Source organism: Gracilinanus agilis, chromosome 2 (genome assembly GCF_016433145.1).
Source record: "Gracilinanus agilis isolate LMUSP501 chromosome 2, AgileGrace, whole genome shotgun sequence".
NCBI classification, from domain to species: domain Eukaryota; kingdom Metazoa; phylum Chordata; class Mammalia; order Didelphimorphia; family Didelphidae; genus Gracilinanus; species Gracilinanus agilis.
In genome coordinates, this window is record NC_058131.1 from 583,667,440 (window position 1) to 583,682,416 (window position 14,977).

General features: G+C 36.8%; 1 protein-coding gene across 2 annotated transcripts in view; it reads left to right on the forward strand.

Moving 5' to 3' along the window:
* The first annotated feature begins 217 nt into the window (after positions 1-217).
* The window catches only part of TARS3 (threonyl-tRNA synthetase 3), a 39,151-nt gene continuing 24,391 nt past the window's right edge, over positions 218-14,977 (forward strand). For both annotated transcript variants that reach the window (XM_044665402.1, XM_044665403.1), the window contains exons 1-4: positions 218-1,093; positions 5,707-5,799; positions 6,800-6,990; positions 8,968-9,091. In XM_044665402.1, the coding sequence (XP_044521337.1) occupies positions 815-1,093; positions 5,707-5,799; positions 6,800-6,990; positions 8,968-9,091 (687 nt within the window). In that variant the 5' untranslated portion in view covers positions 218-814. The remainder of the gene's footprint in view (positions 1,094-5,706; positions 5,800-6,799; positions 6,991-8,967; positions 9,092-14,977) is intronic.

A 14,977-nucleotide genomic window follows, 5' to 3' on the forward strand; every position in this document is an offset into this window, starting at 1 on the left:
AATGGCGCAGGGGTAAGAATGAGCATAGAGTTTTCAAGGGACAGTGGGAGCCCAGGAAAAATAAAAACAAAACAAAACAAAAAAAACAAAAAACAATAGTTTGTGCTGGAGACTATTTGTTTTTGGGGGAGATCAGAAAGAATAAAGGAACTGGAGGCAGACTGAGAAGAGCCTTAAATGCTAAGATGAAGCGTTGGTACTTTATTCTGTAGGAGGCCAAGGAAAGTATCTGACCATGTCTGAAAACCTGGATGGGAGGGAAAGGGTTGGGAGGGAAATCATTTCGGTTGATTGCAGACTCAGAGCCTGCCACCCCGTGGTGGCCAACGGTATGGAAGAGAGGCATAGCCGAGGGAAGAAATCAATAGTCTAGTAGACGGTTCTGGGGTAAGGATGGTCCCTTTTTAGAAATAGAGCTGTCAAGATGGGAAGATGGCTAGGGGAGGAAAAAAGATTACTGTTTAGTGGTCATAAATACAGCATTTCAGAGTTGAAAGGGACTTCGAGTTACTTAAACTCTCTTGCCTCAGTTTCCTCATCTGTAAAATAAATAGTTCGGACAAGATGATCTCCAAGGTCGCATCCAACCCAAATCCCGGGGTTGTAGGAAAGCTAGAAAAGTGTCAGTGATACTGGTTGGGCCTCGCTCGCAGCGCGGTGGCGGCCTCTCAGCTGAGTGGTCCCAGGCGCCGACGGCCTGCTCTCCCCTCGCGGCCACACCCGCACTTCCCTCCCCAACCCCCACCCCTCCCCTGGGTCTCGGGGCAGCAGCTGCTGCGGCGGCGGCTGCGGCGGCAGCGGCAGGGGCAGGATCATGGCTGCCGACGCGGTGGCCTCTCGTCTGGCGCGGCAGGAGCAGGACATTCGCTGGCTAACTGCGGAGATTGGGCGCCTGAAGGAGCAGCAGCAGCAGCCGGGGCCCTGGCCACGTTGGGCCGGCAGCCCCAGCCCGGAGCTCGAACGCCTGCGGGGCGAGAACGAAAAGCTGCGCTACCGGCTCCAGCACTTGAGGCGCAGCCTAGAAACTGAGCTGAGCCGGGGACCCGAGCCGTCCCGCGAGGCCTCCGGAGTCCGAGACGGAGCCCAAGCCCAGGTAACGGGAAGCTGAAGCTCAGGGCGCGGGGGCGCGGGCCGGGGGTGGGGGTGGGGGACAGGGGCGCGCCTTGGCCTTGACTTGACCCACCCCTTCGGTCTCCAGTCTCTCGGCAGACAGAAGCCTTCGATTCCGGGGTTTCCCTGAGACTTGGCGGGGGTAGGGGTGGGGGTGGGGCGCAGTAGGTAACCAAATAATAATGCCCCAAGAGCATTTTCCCTCTTTTCTGTAATTTCGTCCTTGCGTTCCCACTTCTTCCTCTTGGGCCCAAACGGGTGCAAGTAGCAACATTACTCTGATTGATGGCAATGAGTTCAATCCAACACAAAAGAACTGAGTGCTTCTATCCCGATCAAGCGCAGTGCTAGGCCCTGGGGATACAGATACAAAAAGAAAACTCTCCTCTCCTCCGTGAGCAATCCTGGTGCCCCTTTGGGTCAGATCCCGGTCCTAGGCTGGGAAGGGTACGATGTAGGCGCAGAAGGGATCGCGGCATCACCAAGGAAAGGGCTTCTCCCGGGCCTGACTTCTCTTCTCCCGATTTTCTCTCTTCCTGACATCATCAGCTCCCATGGATCTAATTTTCATAAGCGGATGACCGTCTTCTCCACATGTCCAGCTCTCCTTTATCTCATCGCTGCCTGCTTGCTGGACAGGTCACCCAGATAGACACCTTACATAAAAATATGAGTGGCTTGAAGGAAAGGTGTCTCTTTGTGTATATCTTTTCACCTGGTCACAGGAAACTGATACTAAGTTAGCACTTGGTCAATTCTTGATTGATTGATAACATGGCCAAAAGAAAACTCATTATCTTGTTCCCCCAAACTCACCATTTCCTCCACCTCCTGAGGGTACCACCATTCTTCCAGTTACCTATGCTCATTTCCTAGGAATCTTCCTCAACTCTTCACTTGTCCTCACTCCTCATCCACCTAAGCAGTTGTTAAGCCTGGTTGTTTCTACCTCCACAGCATTTTTTATATCTGTCCCATTTCCAGTCTTATGGCCGATACCTTATTTATTATCCAGGAACTTTCCATCTAGACGATAGCCTCCTAACTGGTGTCTGTGCCTTCTAATCCATCCTATACAGCAGTGTAATTGATGTTCCTAAAGTTCTATTCTGCCAATAGAACTCTTTGCTCAAGAAGCTTTAGTGACTTTTCTGTAGGATAAAAAACAAACTTCTCTCTTTGGCATTTAAGATAATTCTTAATTTGATTCTAGCCTCCCTATCCAGATTGACTGTATATATCTTACTCCTCCTCACTCCAGCCAAACTGTCTGACTTGTATACTTCACTGCCCTCCCCTTCAGTAGAATTTATTTTTCAGCTTTCCGTCTTGTTTCATGGAATTGAAGTAGCTTACAGTTCTACTAGGGTTATGCAATAAGTGCACAGATAACCAACAATAAAGAGTTTTGAGAATGGAGAGTGTACTGATAGATGTGGGGGGCAGTGAGGACTGAAGACAGGTTGCCAATATGAGCTGCCCCCCTGAGGAAGCTAAGGATTATGAAAGGTGGGAGATGAGTGAGTACATTTCAAGTAGTCAGGAGTCATGGAGACTGGTGTCATGCTACATTCTGGGGAATGGCTAGAAGGCCTGTTTGTCCAGAATTTACAGTTTGTTACATGAAATAAGTCTGGCAAGATAGGTGAAAGTCAGATGGAAGAGGGATTTAAATGCCTGGTTGGAGAGTTTGTTTTGTCCCAGAAGAAATGTAGGCTGACCTTGTTATTCTTACCCACCATCTATGAACCTGTTTTTGAAAAATATTTTGATAGCTTTATTTCAATATAATGGATTTTTCTTTGTATTCCTGTGTATAGGCTATGCACAAAATTCCTATTTTGTGCATTGAATGGGTCCATAGGCTTCACCAGATTGACAAAGGAAGGAAGGAACAAGCATTTTTAAGCTGCTCTCACTAGGCTAAGCACTTTACAAATGCGAACTTCAAGACCTAAAACCCCCTGTTCTAAGGCTATATGAGGTGTAAACAGATGTGTGTTTATATAGCTATGTATACACACATATATATTTTTGTATGTGCATATATGTGTCAACTCCTGAAATAAATATTTTGTAAGAGTAGGGAGCACTTTTACATCTCTCTAGGGCAGTGCTTCCCAAACTATATTGGCCTACCGCTCCCTGTCTAGAAAAAATATTACTTAGTGTCCCTTGGAAATTATGAAACTATTTATTGAACTCAGAATAGAATGTAATACATAAAAAGTGTGGCCATCACCGCCTCCCTGGATCTCTGCAGCACCCACCAGGGGGCGGTAGCACCCACTTTGGGAATCACTGCTCTAGGGTCTGCATGGCCATCCCTTAAAACTCTCTTGGTTCTTGGGGAGCAGCTGGGTAGCTCAGTGGATTGAGAGCCAGGCCTAGAGACAGGAGGTCCTAGGTTCAAATCCGGCCTCAGACACTTCCCAGCTGTGTGACCCTGGGCAAGTCACTTGACCCCCATTGCCTACCCTTACCAATCTTCCACCTATAAGTCAATACACAGAAGTTAAAGGTTTAAAATTAAAAAAACAAAAACAAAAAAACTCTCTTGGTTCTTGATAAAATTATATGATGGGCTAGATGTTCTCCCAAATTTTTGCCAGGTGTTTCATCAATGTCCACATCCACAAATCACTTGGGTTGCTGGCAATAATGAAGAGGAGCTAAATTTACTTCAATATAATATAATTTAAACAATATAATTTATTCTTTCTCTTTCTGGTTTCACTGGTTGCTTAATGGATATCCTCTCTTGTCCACAGACATTTCAAATTCAACATGTCCAAAACTGAACTCACTGTTTAAGCCCCTAATCCCACTACTCTGCCAAATGCCCCTTTTTTGTCATCTCTTTGTCATCTAGATTTATAATTTTGGAGTCATACTTGACTTTTCCCTCTCTCTCATCTTCTACATTCCTTCAGTTGCCAAGACCTGTCAATTCTCTGTATCATATCTTACATCTGACTCCCCTGTGCTCACTGGGCCACAACCCTAATTCAGACCCTTATCTTACATTTAGATTATTGTACTTGCCTATAACTTTGTCCACCTGTTTCTGGTTCTATTTGTTCTCCACACAGCTGCTAAAATATTACTGAGAGATAGACTATGTTGCTCCTCTGTTAAAAAGCCTTTGATAGCTCCCAATTGCCTATAAAATAAAATATGACATAACCTGACATTTAAAGCCATCCATAATCTATCTCCTGTACACCTTTCCAGCTTGATTTTACATTCTTCTCCATACTGTACTCCATGTACCAGCCAAAGTGGATTTTTGGTGGCCTTTTGACCTCAGCATGCATTTGAGCAAACCATCCCTCTTCCCTAGAGTGTACTTTCTCTTCCCATCTACCTCTTAAAATCATCACCTTCCTTCAAGGCCCAGCTCAGCATGACCTTTATGAAGTCTTTGTGTTAGTACACTGCCCTCCAAAGATTACTTTTATTAACTTTCTGCATACATGTTGCATATGTTTAGTAGAACGTAAATTCCCTGTATATAGGGACTGTTTTCTCTTTGACTTTGCATCCTCAGTGCCTAGCACAGAGCCTTAGAGGTATCAAGTACTTAATAAATGTTTGCGACATTGGCTTGTTATTGAAGAAAATTAGGAATCAGTACACCGGTTCCTTAAAAAAGGTAGTCTTTAAAAACTCTTTATTTTTATGATTTATAGCACAGATTTAAATTGCAATGAGAAATGCACATGTTGAATCTCATAGTAATTGTTGATGTTTGTTTTTCTACCTCTACCAAACCCTTCTCAGATATAGCAGGAAAAACATCACTTTTGTTTGCCTGAAGAATGTCAAAGTATTTCTTTTGCATTTTTGGTGGATTGTTCAGTTGCTCTTAGTGTTCTAATGTTTTCCTTGCTGGCTACCCAGATAAAATCCCTAGACTCCATGATTCTTACTTCTTAGTCTCTACTAGTCTCAGTCTCTCCCTGTCCTGCTGTACCTTTGGCCTGACTGAGGCCATGGGAATCAGCAGCAATGATTAAGGGCTGAAGGAGTCCTCACTCCCTTTGCAGCACAGGTAAGGGGAAGGGTGGAAGGAAAGGATTTTCGGATATGCCATTTATTTTGCAACCTGATTATTCATTGGGTACTTCCTGTGTGGAATGCCCTTCCAGCTTTCTATCAAGTAGGAGGGAAACCTCTGAATATGATCTTAAATGAAAAATATCCAGTGTTTCTGAGGGACAACTTTATAACCATTTCCCAGTGACATAAGTGGATATTTTTCCAAGGATGAAAAAACTCCAAAGTCTAAAGAAATTTATGTTGGTTGAACTAAGGTTTATGTATCAAGTTTGTGATAGAGTGAGGATTGATGGTTGTTTTGGGCACTCTTTCTCAGCCAGTCAGTTGAAGAGGTTCAGCATAAGTAGCAGAGATATTTCTAGAGCATGGAATTCTTGTTTGGCACCACCCCCAGGAACTATCAGTAATAATTAAGAGATAAATAGCTTATATTTATGTAGGATAGTTATTACCTTTCCTCAGGTGTCTCAATTACCTAATCTTGTCTTGTCTTTTGTCATCTGTATAAATGGTTTTTAACATTCTGTCTTTTAGCTTTCTTCTACCACAAACCAAAAGGATGTTCAGAGTAAAAATAAAAAGGAGAAGAAAAAAGAAAATGAAATTGTAAATGGCCTTAAGAGTGAGGTAAGTAGTTCTATTAATAAGGCTATATAGAAAGGGCTGCCTCTGATTTTTAATACTTTAAGATAAAATTTGACTTATTCAAGTACCATGAATTAAATAATTTTGTATGTAGAACTATGCAAAATTTAGATAAACTTTAAAATATATCTTAAATGCAATAAGATATCAGTTATAACTTGCTTTAACCATCTGTAATTTTATCTGTGTAGGTATACCTTTCACTGAGGTACATCACAACCCCTCTAACATTTAGTGATGTTTGGTTGAAAAATTCATCTGGAGGCCAGCTCTTTGTGGAATACCTTTCAGAACTTAGGCAGATCTTTTTAGGGACAGACATTCAGTTATTGGACCTATATTTGAAACTTATGTAAGCAGTCATCTCAGGTTGAAATAGTTGCTCTTCCTTTATATAATTCAACCAATTAAATAGTATTTGTTGAGCCTTGTATGACCATTCCATGTAAGAAGCATTTATTATATGCCTACTATTTACAACTCACTGTGCTAAATGCTGAATATACAAGGACAACATGAAGAGCACTGTTCTTGGTCCCAAGCAATCACAGTCCAAAGAACTAAGCCTAATAGGAACAGTATCAGATAGTATAAGGTGTATTATCAAAAGTCAGAGTGCAGTTTGTAAACTTTAATAGCATAAAATTGCAGTCAGACTTTGGGGGCACCTTGTATCTATATTCTAACTTAATGTAGTACTAAGTGCTTAAAGAAAGAGATCAGTGATTGCTAATTGTCAGGGAGGGGTTGATGGAAAAGATAGAATTTTGGCTGAGCTATTTAAAGATAAATAGGATTTGTATAGGTAGAAAGGAGGTAGAAAGTCCAGGAGAGGGAAAAGCAAGTGGGAAAATGCATGGAAAATGGGAAAATTGGGGGCAGGAAAGAGTTAAGCTTGTCTACAACCAAAGGTCTACCTATGGGAGTAGTAAGAAGTAAGGTTGGCTTTGTGTTCATGTCATTGTCTTGTAATGATTTACAGTTATATAGTGGGCCAAACTTCATAGAAGATAGACTGATGCTTTATGAAACATTGAAGAGAGAGCATGACACCTTGCTTGCCCATAGAGCAGCAAACGAGAGCAAATTGATCAAAATAATGCTGATTGATGGAAAAATAGTTGAAGGGGAGTCTTGGAAAACAACACCATATGAAGTTGCTGCTGGAATTAGGTAAATTGTAGTATAAAAAAGATCATGAGTATTAAGTAATTAAGCAAAAGACCGATGATAGCATTTTGTTTCTGAGAATGCCATTTTCTTTGATCAAAAAAAAAAAATCAATGGGAAATAGGTTGCTCCCTAACATGGCCTTTGAACTTCTTACGATTGCCATTTTAATTCATAAAATGCATAACTTGGAATATTATCCTTTTTTTCTATCTCCAAATACCCAATTTTCAAGTCATAATTAACATAGAAGAAGTTTATCAAAGATAGCAGAAAAAAAGATTACTCTTTCCATGACTTGTTGTATTTGAGTTTTTTAAAAGTTTTCATCTTCTTTTTTAAAAGCAAGTAATTTTCATGATGCGTGTTTATGTGTTCCCCTATGCACACATATGAATTTTTAGGAGTCAGGGAGAGAGATTATACTCTAGACTAGAATTCAGTAAACCTGACTTCTGATCCCAGTTCCATCACTAATTATGTGACCATCGGCAAATCACCAAACCTCCATGCACCAGTTCATTATCTATAAAATGGGGATGATATATGCTTCTGACTTCAGATGGTTATTTCAAGGATTAAACAGGAAAGTATATATGAAAACATTTTGAAAATATGAAATACTATACATTTAGGAAGTAGTTTGGCACAGAAGGAGTCAGAACTAAATTCAAATCCAACTTTTATGTACTTACTATCTACTTGACTTTGGGGTAAACTTCTGAATCCCTCCAGACTTCAATCTCCTCATCTATAAAAGTAGGAGACTTGGATTAGACATCCTCTGATATTCCTTCCTCCATTAGAGCTATGATTCTATAAGATAAAAAGCATTATTATGGAATTTAAGGTGAGTGAATGTGTGTGTGTATAGTTCTATCTACCTTATCTATCTTTCTACATATTTGAGTCTTTTTTTTTATCAGTGAGTAAGAATAAGCACTTTAACTCTTCTGAAAAATAGACAATTATTTGATTAATATTATACAAAGAATTTTTTAAAGTTTGAGTAATGATTATATATAAGATGAATTGTCATGCACATAAAGTATGTTAGAAAACAGATTTCAACATTTTCCATCTTCAAAATCTCTTTGAAAAAATGTTATGTTAAATCTTACCCTCAATTATTTTATATCCTATACCCCTCAGGTATAACAACATAAAGGTTATTTTGTGAGTATGTTGAACTTTAAAAGTAATCAAATTGATTTTTTTAAACAAACACATAGGACTTATTCAGTCAATGAATGGGTCATCACACTGGGATGCTATGTACTTTCTCCAAGGCTGTTAACATTACTCTAAATCAGTGATGGGCCAGATGCAGGCTCCAGGCAGCACGGCATTATTCCTAATCCAATGAATACAATGAGTGGGATACAATACAAAGAAACTTCCAAAGAGTTGCCTTAGAAACAGACGGACAGATGAACATTTCTTTTCCTTTGGCCCCCTCTTTAAAAAGTTTGCCTATCACTGGTCTAAATGTTTTTGAAACTCTTCTTTTGGAAAATCAGGAAAAAATGGTTCCATTACTTTTTAGTCATGCTTGATTTGATTTTTTTAAAAGCCAAAAACAGTATTACCTAGGCTGATTATCTACCTAACTACTCAGACTTGGTTCAAAATGGCTTTTGATCATTCTCCAAAATTCTTTTACCTTAAAAAGACAAAAATATACCATCCTTGAGATATACAAAAGAATTTGGTAGGCCTAAAAGAGGAATTCCAAATATTTTATAATGACAAACAATACTGATTCATAGCCTTGAGAGAGAACAGTTTGAAGGGGTCAAGACTGATTTGAATGTATGTGTATGTGCGAACTGACATATTTGTTTAAATATTCATTTTAATTTTAGATATATGTATATATGCAGCATGAACTTTTGTAACATGAGTTGTTTTGGTTTTTTGTTATAGATAACACTGCATAGTAGAGTATAATTAATTTCAAAATTATTTTTCTTTCATTAGTCAAGGACTGGCTGATAACACAGTAATAGCCAAAGTAAACGGTGAATTATGGGATTTGGATCGCCCATTGGAAGAAGATTCAACATTAGAGTTACTTAGGTTTGATAATGAGGAAGCTCAGGCAGTAAGTATGTTTTAAGATCTGATTTCTACATTTCACTTAAAAACTCTATTATATAAAAGGCAATTCATTGAAATTTAGAGAGAAATGTGTTCTTGTGTGTCACAAAAACAGATACAGATCTCTATGAGCCTCATATTAACTTAGAAAATCATAAGTTAACATGTTGTATATTGTGTTTTTATTTTGTTAATCATTTCCCAATTACATTTTCATTTGGTTCAGCCACAGCCCTTCAGGAATTTTATGAACTATGCATTTGGTACCTCTCCTTTGAGAGTTAACATTTGTGTAATAGATGTTCAGTATAGATACAGACTTCTTTTATGTAAGCGGACGGTTTTGCAGATCTCTATGTAAAGTGATTTTTATGTAACTTGCCTGCTTCTGTGGGGAATGGAGAGCCTTTGGAGGGAAGAGGCTGGCACATGGTTCAGGGACACATTGGACTGGGAACAGAAGCAGGAGCACTCAGGCCAGGGACAGACACACGATGATGAGGATGGACAAATGGAAGACAGACATTCCAGACTATGGAGACAAAAGTTTTATCCCTTGCCCTGGAGATCTTATGCCAAGCCCTCCATCTGGCAGTATGCACTCCATTCTTCTGCTTTCACTTTGACGGGTTTTGTTTTTTTTTTTGGCTGGGGACAGGGAGAGGCCACAAAGCTGTGGGCAGAGCAGCAGGAGTGGAGGAGAGCACAGTACTTGTATAGTACAGTTAGCAGAGATACTTCTTTGGAATGCAAATATCTTTCAGAATTCTTTATGTAAAGATGAATTTTCATAATTTACGTAAAGTGAGAATTTACTGTATGTTGAAAAAATGAATATGTATAATTTAATAAATTTTAGGAGGCAGGATGTTCTAGACTTGTAATCAAAAAGACTTAGGATCAAATCCTGTCTTAGATATTTAGTAGCTTTATAACCCAGGTCGTCATTTAAACTTTCTAGTCTTCAGGCTTCATCTATAAAATGTTAGAGGGGATGGGATTGGACTGGATGGCCATTAAGGTCTCTTCCTTCTCTAAACCTTTGTCACAATGAACTATGACCATACAATGCCATATACAACATAAGTTATCAAAATTGCTCAATTCATTATAACATATTTATATAAAGAATTTATTTGTTTATATGTAGTGAATTTATATTATTTAGATAATGAATTATAGTTCATTATAGTAATGTTTCCAGAGGAATACAGAATACTGAAGTATAAAAATATTGCCAGTTAGAAATAAAATTTTTTAACAGAAAAGAAAAATAAATTATATCTCATGTTTCATCATGTATAATTGAATGTATATATAATGTAAAAAATAGTAAAAACTAAATATTTCTTTTTTTTCTGGTTAAGTAATGGAATAGAAGGGACAAAGTAGTTACTATGCATTCATAAAGATTTATTTGTTGTAACATTTTAACTTTAGGTTTATAGATTCAACTCTAAGGATTCTATGGGGTTTATGTAGTCTTCAAAACCTAATCTTTCAATCAGGATATGTAATGGTAAATGCCATAAATCGCATGGTCTAAATTACAAGGTTAATGCCTTATTTAAAAATCAGATTACAAATTTCCACATACATTTAAAAAATAAAAATTATAATTAATATATTTTAATTATTTAATATATTTTAAATTATATTTTAAATTATACTATCCACTTAAAGTTTAATTTGGTATCTGAATCATGAATTCCTAGTAATTATCAGAATATTCCAGTAATGATATTTTCACCAGACTTTGATTAGGATCCTCAGAAACAGAAAGAAAAATAGAATACACTTTGTAAGGTATCTATAATGAGAATATAAGATACTTATGCTGTTAAGCATAGTACCTTATGCCTAGCAGACACTTAGTAAATATTTATTTCCTGGATAAAAAAATTAGTCAATCAATTGTATTCAAGTTGAAGCAAATTTCCACTTTATTTTCAAGGAACTAAACATCTTTCCTCAAATCAATTTTTAATATAAATTGCTAGTAAGTGTTATTTGAAATAACTCTACTAATTTCCTCATCAGCTCATTGACTCACTTACAACTTTATATACTATCTCTGAGATAAACTCTTCCAGAAAGTGTTTTTAAAAGGCCTACATCCCTTTCTTTTTTTCTTTTTTCTTTCTTTCTTTTTTTTTTTTTTTTATTAAAACCCTTACCTTCTGTCTTGGAGCCAATACTGTGTATTGGCTCCAAGGCAGAAGAGTGATAAGGGTAGGCAGTGGGGGTCAAATGACTTGCCCAGGATCACACAGCTAGGAAGTGTCTGAGGCCAGATTTGAAATCCCTTTCTTTTTTAAAATATTTTTTCTATATCCCTTTTTACAAAACTCTTTTAATAACATAAAATTTTTATTAAAATTAATTGGTTAATACATTTTATTTTGAAAAAGACACTCTCCAACTGATACCCCCCAAAACAAGCCTTCTTACAAAGTATATTTCTCAAAAAAGTTAATCAATTATTAGTATAAAAGAGTTGGAAGTATCATTTAATATTGGCAGAATGATACTAATATTAACTATTGCATTTGACCATAGTTTTATTACTTCCATATTGACTTTATTTACGTTGTCATTGTGCATTAAAACTTTTCTAATTTCTCCGAAATCTTTATATTTATCATTCCTTATGGAACAGTAGTAGCTTCTGATACTCATATAATTTAGCATATTTAAATTTAATTTAAGTTAAATGTAATAAATATAATTTATTTAGCCATTCCTCAATTGGTGGATCTATATTTTGTTTCTATCTTCTTGTTATCACAAATAATGCCACCATGAATATTTTTGCAAATTATGCATCTTTTCTTGCTGACAATAAGTGTTTTGGCAATATAACCCCAAGTAATTCCACTTAATTCCAGTAAGTGACATTTTCTGTGAAGGAATTGATAAATTTTTTTCATAACTTTATACTTTCTAATAGGGATAAACCAGCTTCACCAGTATAAAATTGGCAATACTATTTCCCCCACAGTTTTTCCACCAATAAATTTTTCTATCTTTTGTCATTCATTATTAGCTTAATGACTATAAGATGATATGAGACCTAAGGGTTGTGTTAGCTTAGACTTCTCTGATTATTAGTGATCTTGAACATTTTTAAGAAGGCTATTGATTTTTTAAAATTTCTTTTGAAATTGTTTATGTCATTTGACCAAATTTTGGTGAATGACTTAATTTTATGTTATTTGTGTCACATTCCTATGGGATTTGGATATTGGACTTTTATCCAAGACATAAAATGGAAATTTACCCTCTGATATATTTTCTTTTGATTTTAACTGCATGAATTTTATTTGTACAAAGGCTTTTAAAGTGACTTTTTATATTTAGATACTTTATCCATTTCAAATTTAATAACCAATTTTAAAAGGTTTTATGATCATGTCTAAATTTAGAATTTTGTTTATTTGTTTTGCCATAAATTTAGATGAATGAAATATCATTATAGAGAACTGAGTCTTATTATAATATTTAGAAATATGAGAGATATAAAATAGAGACCTTGGGAAAAGTTCTTAATTTTTCTTTCAAGCATTTTTTTTCTTCCCAAAAGGCTGTTGAACCTTTTTTGTAGACTGATCAGTTTCTTCTTAATTTTCCTTGTGAACAAGGATTAAATTGAGATCCATTTAATTCTAGAGCTTTTCATAGACACTTATTTACATCTTATACTTTCCCCTCTTCTTATGAACATAATGTCTCTTTGATTATGTTAACAGAGCATCTTTGTTCTTGGGTATGTTTATAGTATTCCCGTGACTCACTGCCAGCAAAACATGACTTTAAATGCTAGTCAATAAATGAACATTTGTTGAATGCCCATTGATAGGCAGCATTGTACCAGCATCCTATGTTTTAAGGAAAGCCATTATACAAAATCCAAATGTGCAGAACTATTTAATTAAGGCTTTATTAGTTACTTTATTAAAGCATTCCTTATTTTAGAAAATTAATTTCAAGATTTGTTTAAAAAACCAAATTCCTTTATTATAAAAAATTCCTTTAAAGGAACTTAATTGACTAATCTCAGAAGACATCTAGCATGAAGAGTGAAATATACCTACAATTAGCTCTCTACTGTAAATGAAAGATTCAACATCTTCCCTAATTTTGTATTCTAAAGAGGAAATAGAGGAATATACTTCCACATAGCCTGTTCTATTTTTGGGCAGCTGTAATTGTTAGCAGATATTTTCATAGACTGAGCTAAACTTTGCCTCCCTATAACTTCCACTTTATGACCTGAGACCAAGTAGAATTAAGCCCACTTCCTCTTCTCTATGATATTCCTTCAAAACTACTATGTCCTGCCTTAGTCTTCTTTTCTCCAGGCTAAACATTTCTTGGTTCATTCAGCTATTCCTTATCAGTTATGCTTGTGTTGATGATACCTTTTCAACATATCATTATTGTTTAGTTGTTTTCAGCCATATCTGATTCTTCATGACTTCTTTTGAGGTTTTCTTGGCAAAGATACTTGAGAGGTTTTCTATTGCCTTTTTACATATGAAGAACTGAAGCAAACAGGGTTAAGTGACTGTTCCAGGGTCATATAGTCAATAAATGCCTGAGGCAAGATTTGAACTCATAAAGATGACTGTTCCTGACATTTATTAGCTATGTGACCCTGGGCAATAAAATACATGTATATTGTTTGTACGTGTAACATAAATTATAATATGTGTCATGTTTATCACAAATGTCTTAGTGTCAGAGCTGTCTAGGAATTTTGATGGTTAACCTTGTCGGACTGATTTGAACTTTCTGGTAATATCCCAAGGGTTTACAAGTTTAACTTTTCCTAAATTTAACATATGCAATATATACAATGTATAATAAGGACATTAAGAAAGGCCTCCATAGAAGGAGGCAGTTGAGATGAACTTTGAAGGAAGCTAAAGATTCTTAGAAGCAAAGGTGAAGAGGAACAAATATTTATTAAGTGAAAATTGCTGAGGAAAATACAAAGATAAATAAGATATGATTTCAGGGACAGCTAAGTATCAGAGTTAGGGAGCTAGGCCTAAAGATGCAAGGTCCTGGGTTCAAAAGTGACCTTAGACACTTCCCATCTGTGTGACCCTGGGCAAGTCACTTAATCCCTATTGCCTACCCCTTACTGCTCTTCTTCCTTAGAACTGATATCTAAGAAAAAAGGGTAAGGGCTTAAAAAAATAAAAAAGAGAGATGGTCCCTGTAATAGTATCATTTACTGATTGAGGATGACTCTGGCAATTAGATACATGGCCTTCCATAGTAGAACCAATCTTAGAACCAGGAACACTTGAATTTCAAGTCCTACCTCTAGAACAACACTGATTGAATAACCTCTCCTATAGCCTAATACTCTAGACAACTCTCAAGGCTAGGAGAAGAGTGTTAGCCTGCATTAATACAGAATTTCCTCCCAAGGAAGTTTTTTATACTATTGAAATCACAGCTTCAGGCCTTAATCTGATTCCATAGGAAGAGCAACTCAGCCATGGTGCTAGATGGCAGACATCAAGGGGGCTGAGTACCAGACAGGATAGAGAAGAGCTTCCTTTTCCCCACGTGCAGGAGCAGAAGACTGAATTTCTTGTTCTCTTCCGCAACACAACATTATTACTGAAAAGGCAACTGATTTTTTTTTATTGAACCTTTGTTAAGTCCCATTATGGATACCATGTCAGCGTTTTATCTGTTTATTCTTCTGCCATATTTAAGACCTTGATTCTAGTCTACTGTTGGGAGAGCATTACTAAGTACTTTTTGGATCTCTATGGGGTTTTGGGGAAGATTATATGAGATAATATATGTAAAATGCTTCACAGCCCTTAAATATTGTATTTGCTATATCAGTGTCAGCTATTTTTATTAA